The following is a 15,135-nucleotide window of genomic DNA, read 5'->3' on the forward strand; positions in this document are numbered from 1 at the left end:
AATATAACCAACCACTATACATAGCCTTCATAGATTATGAGAAGGCGTTTGATCCAGTTGAAATATCAGCCGTCATGAAAACACTGCGTAATCAGGGTGTCGATGAAGTATATATAAACATCCTAGAAGAAATCTACAGGGGATCAACTGCTACCATAGTGCTTCATAAAGAAAGCAACAGAATACCAATCAAGAAGGGTGTAAAGCAGGGGGACACAATCTCCCCAATGTGCTATTTACCCCGTGCTTACAGGAGGTTTTCAAAAGCCTAGAATGGGAACAGTTAAGAATAAGAGTTTATGGAGAGTACCTTAGTAACCTGCGCTTCGCTGATGACATTGCATACTACATTGCAGACTACCGACCACAGCACCGCGAGCAGATATACCCTGCTTGGACTTCACTTTTCGAAGCTCGGTCCGGGCACTCCCTTGTTGCAGTACACTCTAGTTAGGCTCCGCCCAACTAGTCAATGGCGTCCCGACTGTGGTGCGGGCTGCGTCTGTTTTGGCTCGAAGCGGAAAAGCTGTAGGCCCACCAGGAACTGCGGTGAAAGGTTGCGGCAAGTCCGGCCAGTTTCACTCGAGTCTTCCGAGATCGACGGCCGCTCCCCGAGCCTTTTCGCCGACAGCTTCATGATTGGGCGGCTCTACTGCTTTCATCGCGGTAGCGAGGCTGGCCTTCCTGATTTTTGCAGTTCGAAGCCCCAATGCACAGTGACCGCTCATCCTCCGGGATTTTTCATTACGGCTCGGGTCGCGTGCCACGAGCTTTATTGTCCCATCTCGTACGTGAACGTGGCGCTTAAGTGCACCATCGGGGGTCTCGTGCGCGGACGCCACCTTCCAGCACCTGGAACGTGCCTTGTGTCCTTTTACTCATGACATTCAGCCAGCCAAGTTCTAAACAAAATTAGTTTGTCAGCAAAAAAATTGACTAAAGTAAGGAGATGAAAAGCAAGGGAAGAAAAAGCTGATACCGAGTGAATAACTGGTTATATTGAGATACATCGCAGCTAGCATATGGTGGCACACAGTGTTGTCATGCCGAATCATTTGAGCTGCTTTGTTCATGACTGATAAACACACACACACGTGCACACACACACGCACGAGTGAAATATCAATGTGCATCAAAAGAAAGCTGGTGCACATGTTGACTTATCATTTACGAGGGTAGCAGCAATATATAAACAGCTCTGAATGATTGCCAGTAATGTTTCTAGATGTAACGGCCATGCTTGTACTCGTAAATATATGGCATGTGCGCCGAACCAGATACATTGCGACCTGTAACAGCTAGTAGCCCCTGCCTAAGCTTAGTACGCTTTCCTGCATGACACCAAAGCACTGCGGTGAAAGTGACCTAAGAAGTGCATTGTTCACAAAAAAGAGACAGAAAATTTCAGAACCGCTGGTATTCGTTGTTATTTTCTTATTGCAGTGGCTGTAGGATGCTTTTTGAGCTTCATGGTTGTGCCTGCACAATCGGGAGGTTTTTGAAAATTTGAGTCTGTTGACATGTTGCATGGTGACATTGAGTGCATGTTGACAATGAAAGGCCCAGCTCCTTTTTCAAGACCGTCCCCTTTGCCTTTATGTTGTCGTCCACCCTTCATGAGGCGTCTGATTGCGAGGGCATTGCAGGCAAGTGTCAACACGGTACAACAATGTCAACGCGTCAGGAGAACAAAAAAAAAAAAGGCAACGCAAACACCATCTGTAATCAAAACATGAAGACATACAAAGTGCATTAGGGTCATTAATATTTGTGTGCACAATCTCGAAAGATTCGACATGCTGCTGATGGCCAATTCTGACAAACTGGCTGCACGGTGTGAATGTCGGCTTTTGAGCTTCCATATAGGTATGCACGATCGACGTGCCTTCTGCAGCAGCACGGGCAGCACCTGTTTGAACCTCTGCGGTAACATAATCTTGCGTCAAATGTCGCAGGGTGGAAAACGGTTCTTAACAACCATACTTCATTACATTGGAAGCTTATGGGCCTTGGCCAAGACCACAGAAAATTTCGTATCACACCAAAACTGGTACAAGTAGTGATTGCATCACCGAGCTTTCTCTCTCTCTCTCTGTACATGTGTGTGTGCGTGCGTGTGTGTGTTACTTAGATTTAGTTCTGTTCCAGCCATAATTCTAGTTTAGGTGTTGGTTTCGGTTCAGGTTTGGTGCGTCACCCTAATTGTGATTTTTGCTTCATATTTCACATGACTTTGGTAACTCGGGGAGCAAGTGAAATGAGATTCAGCTTCTTGGCGTAGAGTGCTTTTTAGGGATTTTCTTCTCATGTTGCAAAAATCAGTGTAGTTTAAAACGTAACAACAATACACAATTTGGTGCATTGGCCAAGAGTTGTCAACAGTGGTTGACAAATTGTGGTAATCTTGTTGAAAGATGGAATGGAAGAGTGAATGTAAAATGTGTCATGAATTCTAATGAAGCTATGGAAGATTAGCTTGACTTGAAAGAAAGAGCAAGGAGAAGCTGTTGTGGCATGTGTCCAGCTTTCGGGGACATGGTAGTTTTGGGATGTGACCATTTTTTCTCAATTTCTTTTTTTACATGCGAAGAGCCCTTTAAATATCTTCTGGGTTGACCACTGTAGTGACAAATAGATGTGTGCTTCTGACATGTTCTAAGGGGAAAAATTCAGCAGATCCTATGTACCTTGAGAATCTACCATACTTTACTTGCGTAAAGAACCCACTTTTTTTTTTAGAAAAGTTGACATCAATTTGGGGGGAGGGTTTGTTGCGCGGGAGAAAAAAGTCACGGATGTTATAATAACAGCGGGAATTTCGTGACAGCTTTTCTTGTTTTGGCCCGTTAAATGCGCGACAAATCTTTTTTGTAGTTCGAAGTTCTTTGTTTCCTCCCGTAACGAAAGCACACGGATCGACGCTGAAGTGTCGTCCAGCTGCTCGGTTCCCATGCTCCAGTGCATACTGTCTGTAAACAGCCGTGCAGCTAGCAAACCGGTCAAATACGCCCTGCACAGCAGGTGTCCGAACTAAGTACACAACAACAAACCCGACAACAAAAACGCAGCGTCGGATGGCGGCGTACAATCGTTGTGGTAGACGTTGCGGGTGCATGACGCATGTGGGAATTGAGGCTAGCCCGCTGCCTTTGCACGGGCTTTGCCACCTTTTCTGCCGTACTCATGTCCCGACATGCCTCCCCTCCTCCGCTGTCTGCCGCGCTGGGAGAGTGAGGAAAGATGCTGAACCCCTCTCACCCGGTAGCGGTTGGCGACTGTGGTGCTGCGCGCGGGGTCTCTTGGGACGATTTGGGTGCACGCGTCAGAGAGTGAGTCAGAGTTTCTCCGGGACAGCTTACGGTGAGCACGCATTCCCTTTTCTGTTCGTCGACTCCCGTTGCTCGGGGCTCATCGGACTTTGCTGACGGCGCCTCGCGCCCGAGGCGTACGCTCACCATTTGTTGCCCCTTTGCGTACGCTCGGCCGAAGGGCGGTACGGTGTCCTAGTGCATGGCCAAGCTACGCCGACCCGTCTCCCTCCGAAGCCAAAGCGAGCACGTTTGCCCTCACTCGAGCAACCGGGCCTTGGTCCCGGTGTCTCCGTGAATCACTTTTACCACGGAGACATGCCCGTGGCACCGTGTAGTACTTGCGCCCATGGCGAGGATAAGCCCATTTGCTTTCCCGCTGTGCCTTTGGAGCGGGCTGTACTGCGTTTTGGTGTTGCCATAGATAATAAAGTGTTGCGACCTTGAGCAGTATCGTGTTCTCGCCATGGCGACGGTTAACGCTTGCCTTGCGGCTTGCTAAGATCGGACCCACGCTAGTGGCCGTATTTCTTCAGGATACGTGTCACTACATGCTCCGTCAGCATGGTAGTTGTGGTTGCGCTTTGCATAGCCTCCGAGATAGCAGGCATGTAGCGTGTTTCTACGCTGCGTGCCTGCCATTTCAGAGGCCACATGCTTTGTTTCTTGCTTTGTTTTTGTGCTGCTGTGCTTGCACGGTGCTATCGGCAAAGAGGTTTCTCCTGCATTCGACAGATGGCGCTTCGCCGCAAAAAGCGCGACTTTCAAATTTTGATGTTGTTCGGGATCGTGCAGCTCACAATTGTTTAGCATGGTTGCAGAACTATGTTTTGACTTTTATTGTGTTGGTATTTTGTGATTTGTGATATAATGGCTTGATTTAACGTTGTTTCGATCGTCAACGGCATTGGCTATAATACCAAAATAAATTTTAGTTTTTTTTTCTTTTTTCAAGGAGCAAGGTAGGGGGTGAGTTCATTACGCGAGTAAGTATGGTATGTTATGGGAAGCATGCAGATGGGGGGGGGGGGGGAGGTGACTCTGTTGTAATTTTTTTATTGAGTGAAACTTGATGAAGTGGCCTTAAAGATATGTACAAATGCACACAAAGATGTTAAACAGCCGCATGTTTTATATAACCAGTTGTTTACGGTTGTGTAATGATGCCAACAGCAAAACGGATATTAGCAACACCAGAACCGGTAAGTTGATATGAAGCACTGGTGCTCGCGGTGATGGTAGTAGCCCTGGACATTGCTACATAAATCAACTTCAGCGAATTATGCTTGGCCACAAATGATATTAACTAGACATGATGGCTGTATCATAGAGTACAGCCGCGGCCACGTCTCTGTAGAGCGCACGAGCAGCTGGTTTTTTCTCTGCGGGCCAAAACCTTGAGGCAGTTTCGGGCTCTGAAATGGTGTATCGGGAGCATGCATGGCCTAGTTGTCAGGCTGACCACGCCAGAGCCTGATACTGCCCCAAGGTTTCACCCCGCAGAGCGAAAACCAGCTGTTTGTTTGCTCTGCACAGACATGGCTGTGGCTGTACATATGTAATGCTTAAAAAATTGGATAGCCAGCACTCCAATCACAATTGACATTTCGCAAACTCTAGGGTCTATTTTATAAGTAGTTCCGAGACATGGCATTGCTGTGTGGTAGAATACTTGATTGTCATGCAGAATACTGGGGTTTCAGTCCTGCTTGGACCCTGACAATCATTCTTTGCATTTGTCGAGTCAACGCTGCCTATGGCAGCTTTTTCTTAACCGTGACACATAAACTTTCCCATGTCTGTTCTCGCCGTTCCTCAGTAAATAGAAACTGTCAATTACCTGTGGCGCATACCTGTGCCACATATCCGCCCGCGGGTATGTGCCACAGCTCTGGTGTAAAAGGTTTAAAGAGGTACACAACGAGGCTGTGACATTATTCATGTCTTGACCACCGAGTCATATTCGTCATTCATCTTACCCTCCCATACTAATTTTGGTTTATTCCAAGTTAATAGGCTGATCATGAGAGCATCCAGACGTAGGCAGCCAAATAAACATAGGTAGACACGCACGCTCAAAATGCCTGCAGTGCGCAAAGAAATGCTTTGCACTTAACATTTGGTTTGAAGCATTTGATTGAGAAGAAACGATGCAGGGTTTCTATAGCATTTTCTGGCTTCACCTAAAACACCTTTTGAAGGACTAAATTACAAAAAAAAGTCTATAGAAGTAAAGTATGACAGAAGAACCATTGTATAAAAATACAATAAAGATGAGAAATAAATTACAAGATGAATTCATCTTGAAAGGTAATTATAGCTGTTATTAACTACAGCATTGCATGTCCCATTTTTGCTAACTATTGGCTAATGGTAAAGCACCGTTATAACAGTGAACTAAAATAATACATAACTATTGTGCCTACGATTCTCTCCATATTTAAATACTTTGAGCACTGCAACCTTCTTCTTAGAGAAATTAACCCTCTTTTTTTTTTTTCTCGTTTACTCTATGGTATGCAATGCAGTGTTCAGAACTAGAATAGTAAAAACCAAAGAATGAAGAGAATGACAGAAGAACCATTGTATAAAAATACAATAAAGATGAGAAATAAATTACAAGATAAATTCATCTTGAAAGGTAATTATAGCTGTTATAAACTACAGCATTGCATGTCCCATTTTTGCTAACTATTGGCTAATGGTAAAGCACCGTTATAACAGTGAACTAAAATAATACATAACTATTGTGCCTACGATTTTCTCCATATTTAAATACTTTGAGCACTGCAACCTTCTTCTTAGAGAAATTAACCCTCTTTTTTTTTTCTCATTTACTCTATGGTGTGCAATGCAGTGTTCAGAACTAGAATAGTAAAAACCAAAGAATGAAGAGAGCACTGTAGAGCACTAGATGGTTTCTGCTATGTGATACAGGTGCTGGGCATGTTGGACATATGGATTATTGCACCTGTCATCCTGCTTTGTATTATTCTAGGCCATGCAAAATGTGTTCATTACTGTGCCCATGTATCACTCTGCACGTTGGTGGTGATGCATGACTTTGAGTGTTGGTATGGTACTATGCTGCAGGCAGTGGAAAGTGGGAGATGCAGCGTAGCCTGGAGTGTGCTCTGCAAGAGATGAGTGACCGGTGCCTGCTCTTAGAGGAGGCTGAAAAGCAAGCAGTGCGCCGTGCCCTGGTTGAGGAGAGGGCCCGATACTGCCTTCTGGTGGCCTGCCTCACACCAGTCTTGGTAAGCAGCTTGCTCCGTCTTGTGCCTTTGCTCATTATGTGTGGTGGAAACCTTTCAAGGAAGGCAAATAAAACTGAAACGGCATTCTTGTTTCAAAGATTGAGATGAATTGCAAGGTTAGACTAAGTTCCGTTTAGTACTGAACTCTATTCCTATTAATGTGACCCTCAATGGGTGGTTGAGATAGGTTGAATTGTCTGGCCGGTCAAAGTTAGCTAGAAGTTGGAAAATCTATAAAATCCACTGCTTAATTATTTGGTAGTATTCAACTGAATTGTAACAAACCCCCGAATTGTATATGCACCCACATTTTCTGAGTTCTGAGTTGAAAAGCAAATTGCGTTGTAGCACCTAAAATGAAAATAAGGAAAGCATGTATATCTCTTAATCTTGCTGTAATAGAAAGATAAAGGAAGCAGACTTTTATTTTCACTGAATGAACCTCTATGTACTTGGTGTTTTTCATAGTCACTGTTGGGGGTCACTTTTTTGCTATGAGAATTGAGTATGTTATACTCTTTACGGTCTTTAGCATGTTTGATGTTCTGCATTTATTGAATGGCTAATCAGCAATACCAACTGGGGTGGTGGCCTTTCCCTGACTAACTTCTTTGCTAGTCCGACCTGTGATTTATGCTATTCTCTTGAATACAGGGAACATGCGACAGCACTTGTTGCTGCAAGCTGAACAAGTAAAATAGCATTCCATTTGAAAATGCAGTCATAGTTTGGCTGAACTCGATGTGGTTGTGTAACTGCATAAGCTCATCATCTTCTGAAGGTGTTGATGCAGGCCAGGCTGCCCTTACTACATTGTTGAATCTATTCGTTTTTATTGAACTGCCTCGCATGTAGAATTTTCATAAGGTGTGTCTAGAAAATAAAGGCTCGTATATTTTAATTATTGTTGAAGAATCAAAGTAGCCAGTCTCACATTAGCAGAAGTCTTCTGTGCTATGTGATTGCACTGGTGTTGTTGTTGCTGTTGTTCATACATCTCTTGCCTGCAGCTGCCTCTAACTCTTCCTGTATATTTTGTAAATACAGTCGAGCCCACATATAACGGCCCCACTTGAAACGAACTTTCGCTTAAAACAAACAATATCCGAGTGACCGTGAAAATATACATTGTTTCAATGGCACAAAATTGCACTTACAACGAACGTCTCCGAGCGCCGCTGATTGGTTACAGCGAACGGAGTCAGCGGTCTGGCGACTTCCTGGGAAACCAATTTCGACCACTGATCAGGCATCTGCGAGGTGCCCATACTTTCTTATTGTTAAACGCGAACCCTGCCTCCATGACCTTCTAGTTGCGGCTCTCCCCAACCCATAGAGGAAGGAAAGTTGTTTCCTTCCTCCATGCCCCGACTGCTTTTTGTTACGCACCCCTCCGTCCTTTGTCCCCCCGCTACTCTGAGCACCCCGCATCGCCAAACGAGGCCCGTGTTTTCACACTGCCACCGATCTTTCGAAGACCGGTCGGCCATCTACCCTGTTTTTGATCGCTGGTACTGTCGCTTGTCGCCGGCTTGGAGTGACCAGACCATTTGCCAACATCGTCGGCCACCGTCTGTATCCGATAGTCTGCGTCTAGTGCACGGGCGCACGCTACCCCACCGACTCTGATAATTTGTGATTCGTTTCGTGTTTAGGAGTTGTTCTCGCTCACTTCGCACTCGGCTCAGCATGCCTTCCGCGCGCTTGCGGAATCACGAAAACGGCTCTTAATTTGCACGGAACGAATCGCGGAATATCAAAGTTCGTGAGGCCACGCAAACCCGTCGGCGCAACAAAACGATTTTCTGACCACGGCCGCCGATTCTTCGAACACCGCTGCGCGCACCGATCTAGGCGGCCATGTTTTGACTTCTGCGCGCGCAGGCACTCTTTCCAAGTTTTTCTACGTGCGAGTTTTGCAGACCTTTCAAGCAAGCTATCCAACCTGCCTCCTTCCCGTGTGTTTTGGTTTTCAAGGTCGCCCTCCCGCCGCATGCTCCCCTCTCTTTATCGCAACTCCTTGCCCTTCCCTCACAAGTCTGCTCTCCTCTCTTGATCACAACCCCTTCGCCCGTATCCTCCGCTCCAGGACGCCCGCCACGCTGGCTCGAATTAGTTTCGTTTTCTGACTGGAAACGGCCTCATAACTGTTCCACGCGTTCTGGCATGTGTGTCGCATGTGCGCGTCTTACTCGTTCTTGGCGTGCGCGTGGGGTCATGATGGCAGACGGGAGGATTAGCGCGCTTTTTTATGCCGTTCAACAAAACATTCAAAGTGTGACCGCTTGGCTTGACCTGACCGAGCGTAATCCGCGTGTTAGGTGCCGCGTTGCGGAGCACTTGCTCATAGCTGTTTACCACCTGGCAGCTAACTTGCCGCTTCTGGCGTCCCTGTATTCAGCTGTGGAGATGGTGAATAATTGGTGGGCTGTGGAGATGGTGAATAACTTTGGTGCCAATGCCTCATGCAGCTTATGCCATGGGCCTCGGCGAACGAGCACCCTGCCATTTTAAATGAACTCTAGACTGCCCTTATCGCTTCTGCTCTTTGAAACAAGTGCATCACGCACTTTTTGGGGCAAGAAAAGTTTGTATTTTCACTCGCAATTTTTTTTAAAAGCTGTGTTTCATTTACTACGAACTTCAGGATACAGCAAACGGATGCCGCGTCACGCTCAGATTCGTTATAAGTGGGCTCGACTGTACATTTATTTCATTCATACTCTCACCCCCGTGACATTATTCTTCTATATTCTGACAGAATGCCCAATGTGCCCTCTGGTGCCTCTGAGCACCCCTCACTTGCCAGCTTGTAGCATCAGACGTCGAAGAGTGCTTGTTGGAAGACTTGGCCAGCTAACTTTGCTGCTACCGAAGACACTGCCCCGCTTAACAGCTGCTCTCTCTTGCACAGTGTGGAGCTTGAAACGTGTTCTTAAACAACTTCATGTAATTCATTCATTTAACTGCTGACATTCACTGTAGTTCCAAATTATTGCGCTGGTCTTCGATTGTGGCCTCATTGGAAATTTGTTATATGGAAATTTGGGATTAACACATTTGTCATAATGAGGTTAAAAGTACATGTTTATATATTCACATGGAAATTGTGCCAGGATTTTTGCTTGTTTAAGTTGGCATCTGCCACTTGTCAATTATTCTGGTAGTACCTTCTTTTTTTAATTCATGTTCAATGACTTGCCTGCAGGAAGAAGAGCTGTTGATGTTGCAGGAAACATCCCATTTACAGGAGATTTTGGACTCCTTGGCAAAACTTACTCGAAATCCCGAATGCCTTCCCTCAGCCAGTGAACAGGTCATCACAGACCTAAAGGCATCTCAAGGCACTTGGACCTTCCAGGTAAGATTATCATGTATTTTATGGCAAGAAAAAAGAGTGCAATGGCAGAATGTAGGGCAATAAAGCAGTAAAGTGTAATCTAAGGTAATTCGCTGTAATATAGTTATACGTACTTGTTTCAAAATTGGTGTCATTTTACTGCTTTCTCTTACTCCTGCTCTAGTTTTTTGGTTTTTATGACTATACTGCATAGGTGGTGTCTGCAGTTTTAGGCTCATATTGATGTAGGAAAGCCTGCTTGCAGAGGCGCAGCTAGGAGTGCACTTACTGTTGGAATGAAAGGGCCATGTCGTTGTTATGCTGTGCAATCTTGGGATCAGTGATGGTTGCCATCTTGTGATAGCAGTGGCAATAATGCTGGCCAGGCTGGTTCGAACTACATCATTTCATGTGCAGTTTTGATTTCATGTCAGATTGCATTGCTGAACAAATTTTTTTGATAAACTTTTTTTAGCAGTGCAAATTAGAATTGTATAAATTCTCTATTGTTTGTGAGCTACTATATTCACCTTAAAAATTTTCTTGGGCAGGCAGAATATGTAGTGGATATTGATGAGAGATGTTTGTTAGAATCATCAACTTCTTCCCGAGAGCCTGCAAAGCAGGATACTGTTGCTTTTAGAACCATTACTTCTGTCACCTTTTTGGTCGGATGCACGTAAGTTGGCCAGCCGAGTTCAAATTATCTCATTATTCTCAGCCTGTTTAGTTAATTGTAGGATAAAGGACTTTATCTATAATCTCCAGTTTACCATATCCTGTGCAAGCCGATTCCATTTTATCTCAATGAACTTCTTAATTTTGTGCAACTACCGTAATTCCAACTTCCACTGCACATTTTGTAATGATACTCGTCAGATTATCATGCACTGCGTCAACGCTAAGGCCGGTTTCCTCGATAAGAACCGAGTATCTGTTCTGAATTCTTGTACTTTCCCTCTCAGTGCTAGCGAATTGATTCGCTTCTTGTGTATCAGTTTCTCTCATTCCTTCTTCAAGTCTAGGCGAATCCTAGACCTTACCATTTTATGGTCCCTGCATCGTATCTTGCCAAGCACTTGCCAGGTTGTTGCACTCAGTAGTTCTGATGCCAGGTTGTTGCTCTCGCTAGTTCTGTTCAGTTCATTTCCAACTCGCTGCCTTTTCCAACTGCATTTTCTATCTCTTGGTGACCATTCTGTTGCTCTAACTGTCCACTGGTTGGGTTCTATGCATTATTTGGCCAGCCAAGGTTAATTTATTTCACTTTATGTCAACTAGGATACCTGCAACACCCATTTAATCCCTGACCCACCCCACTGCTCCGATCTCGTGAAGTTATTCTTATCATTTTAAGTTCCATTGCACGGTGCGTGGTCTTCAACTTTTCTCTAGTTTTGTTACTCTCTATGGTTCAGCCGTATATGGTTGGTTGTATACTTTTTGCTTTAATGACAAAAGTAAATTTCCTGTCTTATATTTTGGGAGGGCCTGCCGGATGTGCTCTAGCCCATTGTTATTCTTTGGTGAATTTTTTTTCGTGATTAAGCTGCCCTGTTAGTGGTTGTCGTATGTATACATAATCTTGTATACGCTTTAATGTAAGGCTTTCAATCCTAAATTATTCCTGTTTCGCCTGGCTGTTCAAGAATTGCTAAAGACCGGAAGAAGTAGTTGAGTGAGCGTAAAGACATGGAGGGGGGGGGGGGGGGGGTCATCCAAAGCCCTTGGCCATGTTTTTTAGTCTCTAGTTAACATCATGACAAGTTATGTGGCCAAGATTATTTTCAGGATAAAAAAAATGTGGTGACGGCTGGGACCTTTAGCCAAGATTGAATTTACTGGAGTCAAATTAATGGAAGTATGTTATGCAATGGCATGCAGTAATTTTTTTTATTTACAGATACTTCAGGCCCTTCACGGGCCCATGCAGAAGTGAATACAAAAAATATAAACAGAAAACAAATATGAATGCACAGCATATCTTGACACAGCTGAAAAAATAATACATAGCGAATGAACAAGTTGAAAGACATAGCACTCAGCAGTATGTACATACCTACACATTTATACTTATATATATGCACATATATACACATACATACAGGCCACATGCATCTAGAAAAAGTATTATTTACAATATTGACGCGTGTCTACATGTGGACGATAACGATGATGGGGCATTTAGTGGGCACGAGGTAGTGGGCCTCTAGCTTCCATCGAGGCCGAAAAAGACGATCTTGTGACTCAGCTGTTGAGGACACGCTGCTTTCGTCGTCCCAAGGTGTATCTGTGTTTTATTCGCAATCTACCGCGACACTGATGGAGGTGCTGTAAATGTAATTCTGTAAATGAAGCCAACGACCCAGAGTTTACAACTTCCTCGGACAAGTTATTCCAACAAGTAATCGCGGCAGAAAATAGAGCAAATATTTATGGCTGCGTATATTGTGCAGTCATCCGCAAATAGCCTAATCTGGATCTGTGGCTCCACACAGAGATGAATGTCATTTATCTCAACTAAAAAAAGAAGAGGCCCAAAAACTGAGCCTTGCGGAACACTGGAGTACACCTCCAACTCACTTGAGACACACCCATTTATGGTGACACACTGTCTTCTATGTTTCAAATAGCATTCGATCCATGTTACAACCTTCCGTTCTATTCCTGTAGCGAGTAATTTCGTTACTAGATACTGATGAGGAACAACGTCAAATGCCTTGGAGAAGTCCAAAAATATGGCATCGGTCTGGCCTTTCAAATTGAGCGTACTGGTTAACTCTTGAGATATTTAAGCTAGTTGGGTGACCGTAGATAAACCAGATCTAAATCCATGCTGATGCACATAGATTAATTTATTATTTTCTAAGTAAGTAATGATAGCCTTAAATATAATGTGCTCGAATAACTTACAACACCGTAAATGGGGCACAACATAGTAATTAGCTGCACCCAGTAAATGTCTAGTGCTGCATAATAATTTACTTAGAGAAGAGATTAGATGTGTATTCCATACAGTTATGCTCTTTCTTTTACAAGCATATAATAGTAATTAAGTGCAGTTGATGTATTTTGTAGATAACCTTGACAAGTTGGGGGTGGCTGGAGTTGTATACAGTGATGACAAATAATGGTAATAATTGGTTGCAGACACCTCCAGGCTCTCCTGTTCACACTGGTGGCAGCACAAGCAGTTCCTTGGGTTCACGCAAATCCAGCATGTGCAGCATCAGCAGCTTCAACAGCTCCTCCAGTGGTAGCACAAAGTCCCATTCTCCTTCGCATCAGCTTCGGTGTCGAACAGCCTCACAGGTAGGCATTTATTCAGTTTTTTTTTTTATCCAAGTGCAGTAGCAACTATACAGTAGACAGTAGCATACAATAGCATACCGAAGATTGTCACACAGTGCGATTAAGAGGCATCTACTTTTCTTGAGAAACATCAAACTTTTGCCCTGCTGAATCTTTATTCACATGAAGACGCCGTTTACAGCTCGCAGTGCAAATAACTGTTTCCGCTTGGAAGCAGTGGTTACCATACAGCAAGCAGATTGACTCTCGAACGAAAAAAATCATTTCGATAACAAATAAGAGAAACTATCAAAGGCATGTTGAACTTCCAACAATGGAGACACACATGGTGGTGCCGAGACATTGGTTATGCTGAATATAATGCCAAAAAGTGCATTGGTGGAATGGAGTGAATAGAAGGCATCAGTGACATCGAAAAGCTCTAGCAGTGTCGAAAAGTTTCAGCAGTAGATCGAGAATACCATATTTTCTCACATATAACCTGCACCAAAAATTGAAATAAAAAAAAAAAAAATTGGCTGAAAACGGGGGTTGCTGGTTATCTGCGAATAATCCGGAAGCAGAGATCGGCAATGCAAGGCCTGCCGTGCAGTTCGTATCGCCATCAGCATCATCTGGTCTAAAGCCAATAAAAGCCAACACAGGCCATATACAGATCCCCTCGGTAGTGTGTTTATTCACTTTTTGCATGCTTTGTTTGATTTGTTCAGCAGCGTTAGAACAGCGGTTTGACAGTGTCTGTCTCTGAGTCAGGTGTGGCCAGTTTGCACCGTTAGTCACCCTTGTCTGTTGAGGCACCATGAGTGGGTCTCAGCGGCACTCTTTATTGCGAAAGAAAAACTTGAGATTATAGCTGCTGCAGAAGAAGTTATTAACAGAGCTGCTGCGAGGAGGTACGTCGATGAGTCTTGCATCTGCGACAGGCAAAAAAAAAAAAAAAAAAAAGGGCCTCTCTCAAAAATGTAGGCAAGGAGAACCGCGCATTTCGCAGCCCGAAGACCCCCTTCTTGAGACGCAGCTTGTCAAATTTTTTGTGGAGCAGAGGAGTCGTGACCACGTTGCGTCAACAAAGATGGCACAAATGGAAGCGTTGAGCTTGGTTCGTGAGATGAACATCTCACGGGAGTTTCGTGCGAGCCGTGAATGGCTCCAGCGATTTGTGGTCAAACACGTATTTTTGGTGCGCCAGAATAAAGTTCTTTTGTAAAAATAAAGTTCTTTTGTAAACGACACTGTGACTGTGAAATTGTGACTTTCCAAAACAGTTTTCCTAAGCTATGTGTGCGCGAGTACCTTTTTCTTTTTTCGGGGAGTTCAATGTAAGGGGTGGGAGTTATATGTGAAAAAATATGGTGTTTTTACACCATGAACAGCCTGATGCCATGCAAGCGGATGGAATGGTGAACTTGGTGCAGTTGGCACAAGCTGTACTCGAATGAGTGCAGCAAGGTGCAGCGAACGGAATAGTAGCAAAATGGCACAATTGGTGCAGTTGAATCACCACTGTTTATGGCACAAGAGACTTGTGAAAGCATTGCAGGCATGTCAATTATATTTGTAAGCTGGTGAAATAGTATTTAATGCCCTCTACTAACTCCATTCCAGTCATGCACTTTTTGTCATTATATTCAGTTTAAGTGATCTCTCGGCTCCACCACGTGTGTCTCTGTTGTTGAAAGTTTAACATGCCTCGCCGCGGTGGTCTAGTGGTTAAGGTACTCGGCTGCTGACCCGCAGGTCACGTCTTTCGATAGTTTCTCTTATTTTTGGCAAAGTTAATATTTGTATCGTTTGCGAGACACCCTGCTTGCTGTAAGTTAGCCACTGCTGCCAAGCGGCAAAAGGTCAGTCTCCTGAGTTTGCAAATCTTCCCAACTGATTCCCTCTGACTTGTTGAGAACTACGCTTGTGTGCATGC

General features: G+C 44.3%; 1 protein-coding gene across 1 annotated transcript in view; it reads left to right on the plus strand.

The window, feature by feature from the left end:
• LOC119177165 (missing-in-metastasis) overlaps positions 1-15,135 on the plus strand; it is a 125,984-nt gene that overhangs the window by 56,946 nt on the left and 53,903 nt on the right. The window contains exons 7-9 of the mRNA XM_037428565.2: positions 6,402-6,565; positions 9,774-9,926; positions 13,056-13,217. Of these exons, the coding sequence (XP_037284462.2) occupies positions 6,402-6,565; positions 9,774-9,926; positions 13,056-13,217 (479 nt within the window). The remainder of the gene's footprint in view (positions 1-6,401; positions 6,566-9,773; positions 9,927-13,055; positions 13,218-15,135) is intronic.

This window comes from Rhipicephalus microplus, chromosome X, assembly GCF_043290135.1.
Source record: "Rhipicephalus microplus isolate Deutch F79 chromosome X, USDA_Rmic, whole genome shotgun sequence".
NCBI classification, from domain to species: domain Eukaryota; kingdom Metazoa; phylum Arthropoda; class Arachnida; order Ixodida; family Ixodidae; genus Rhipicephalus; species Rhipicephalus microplus.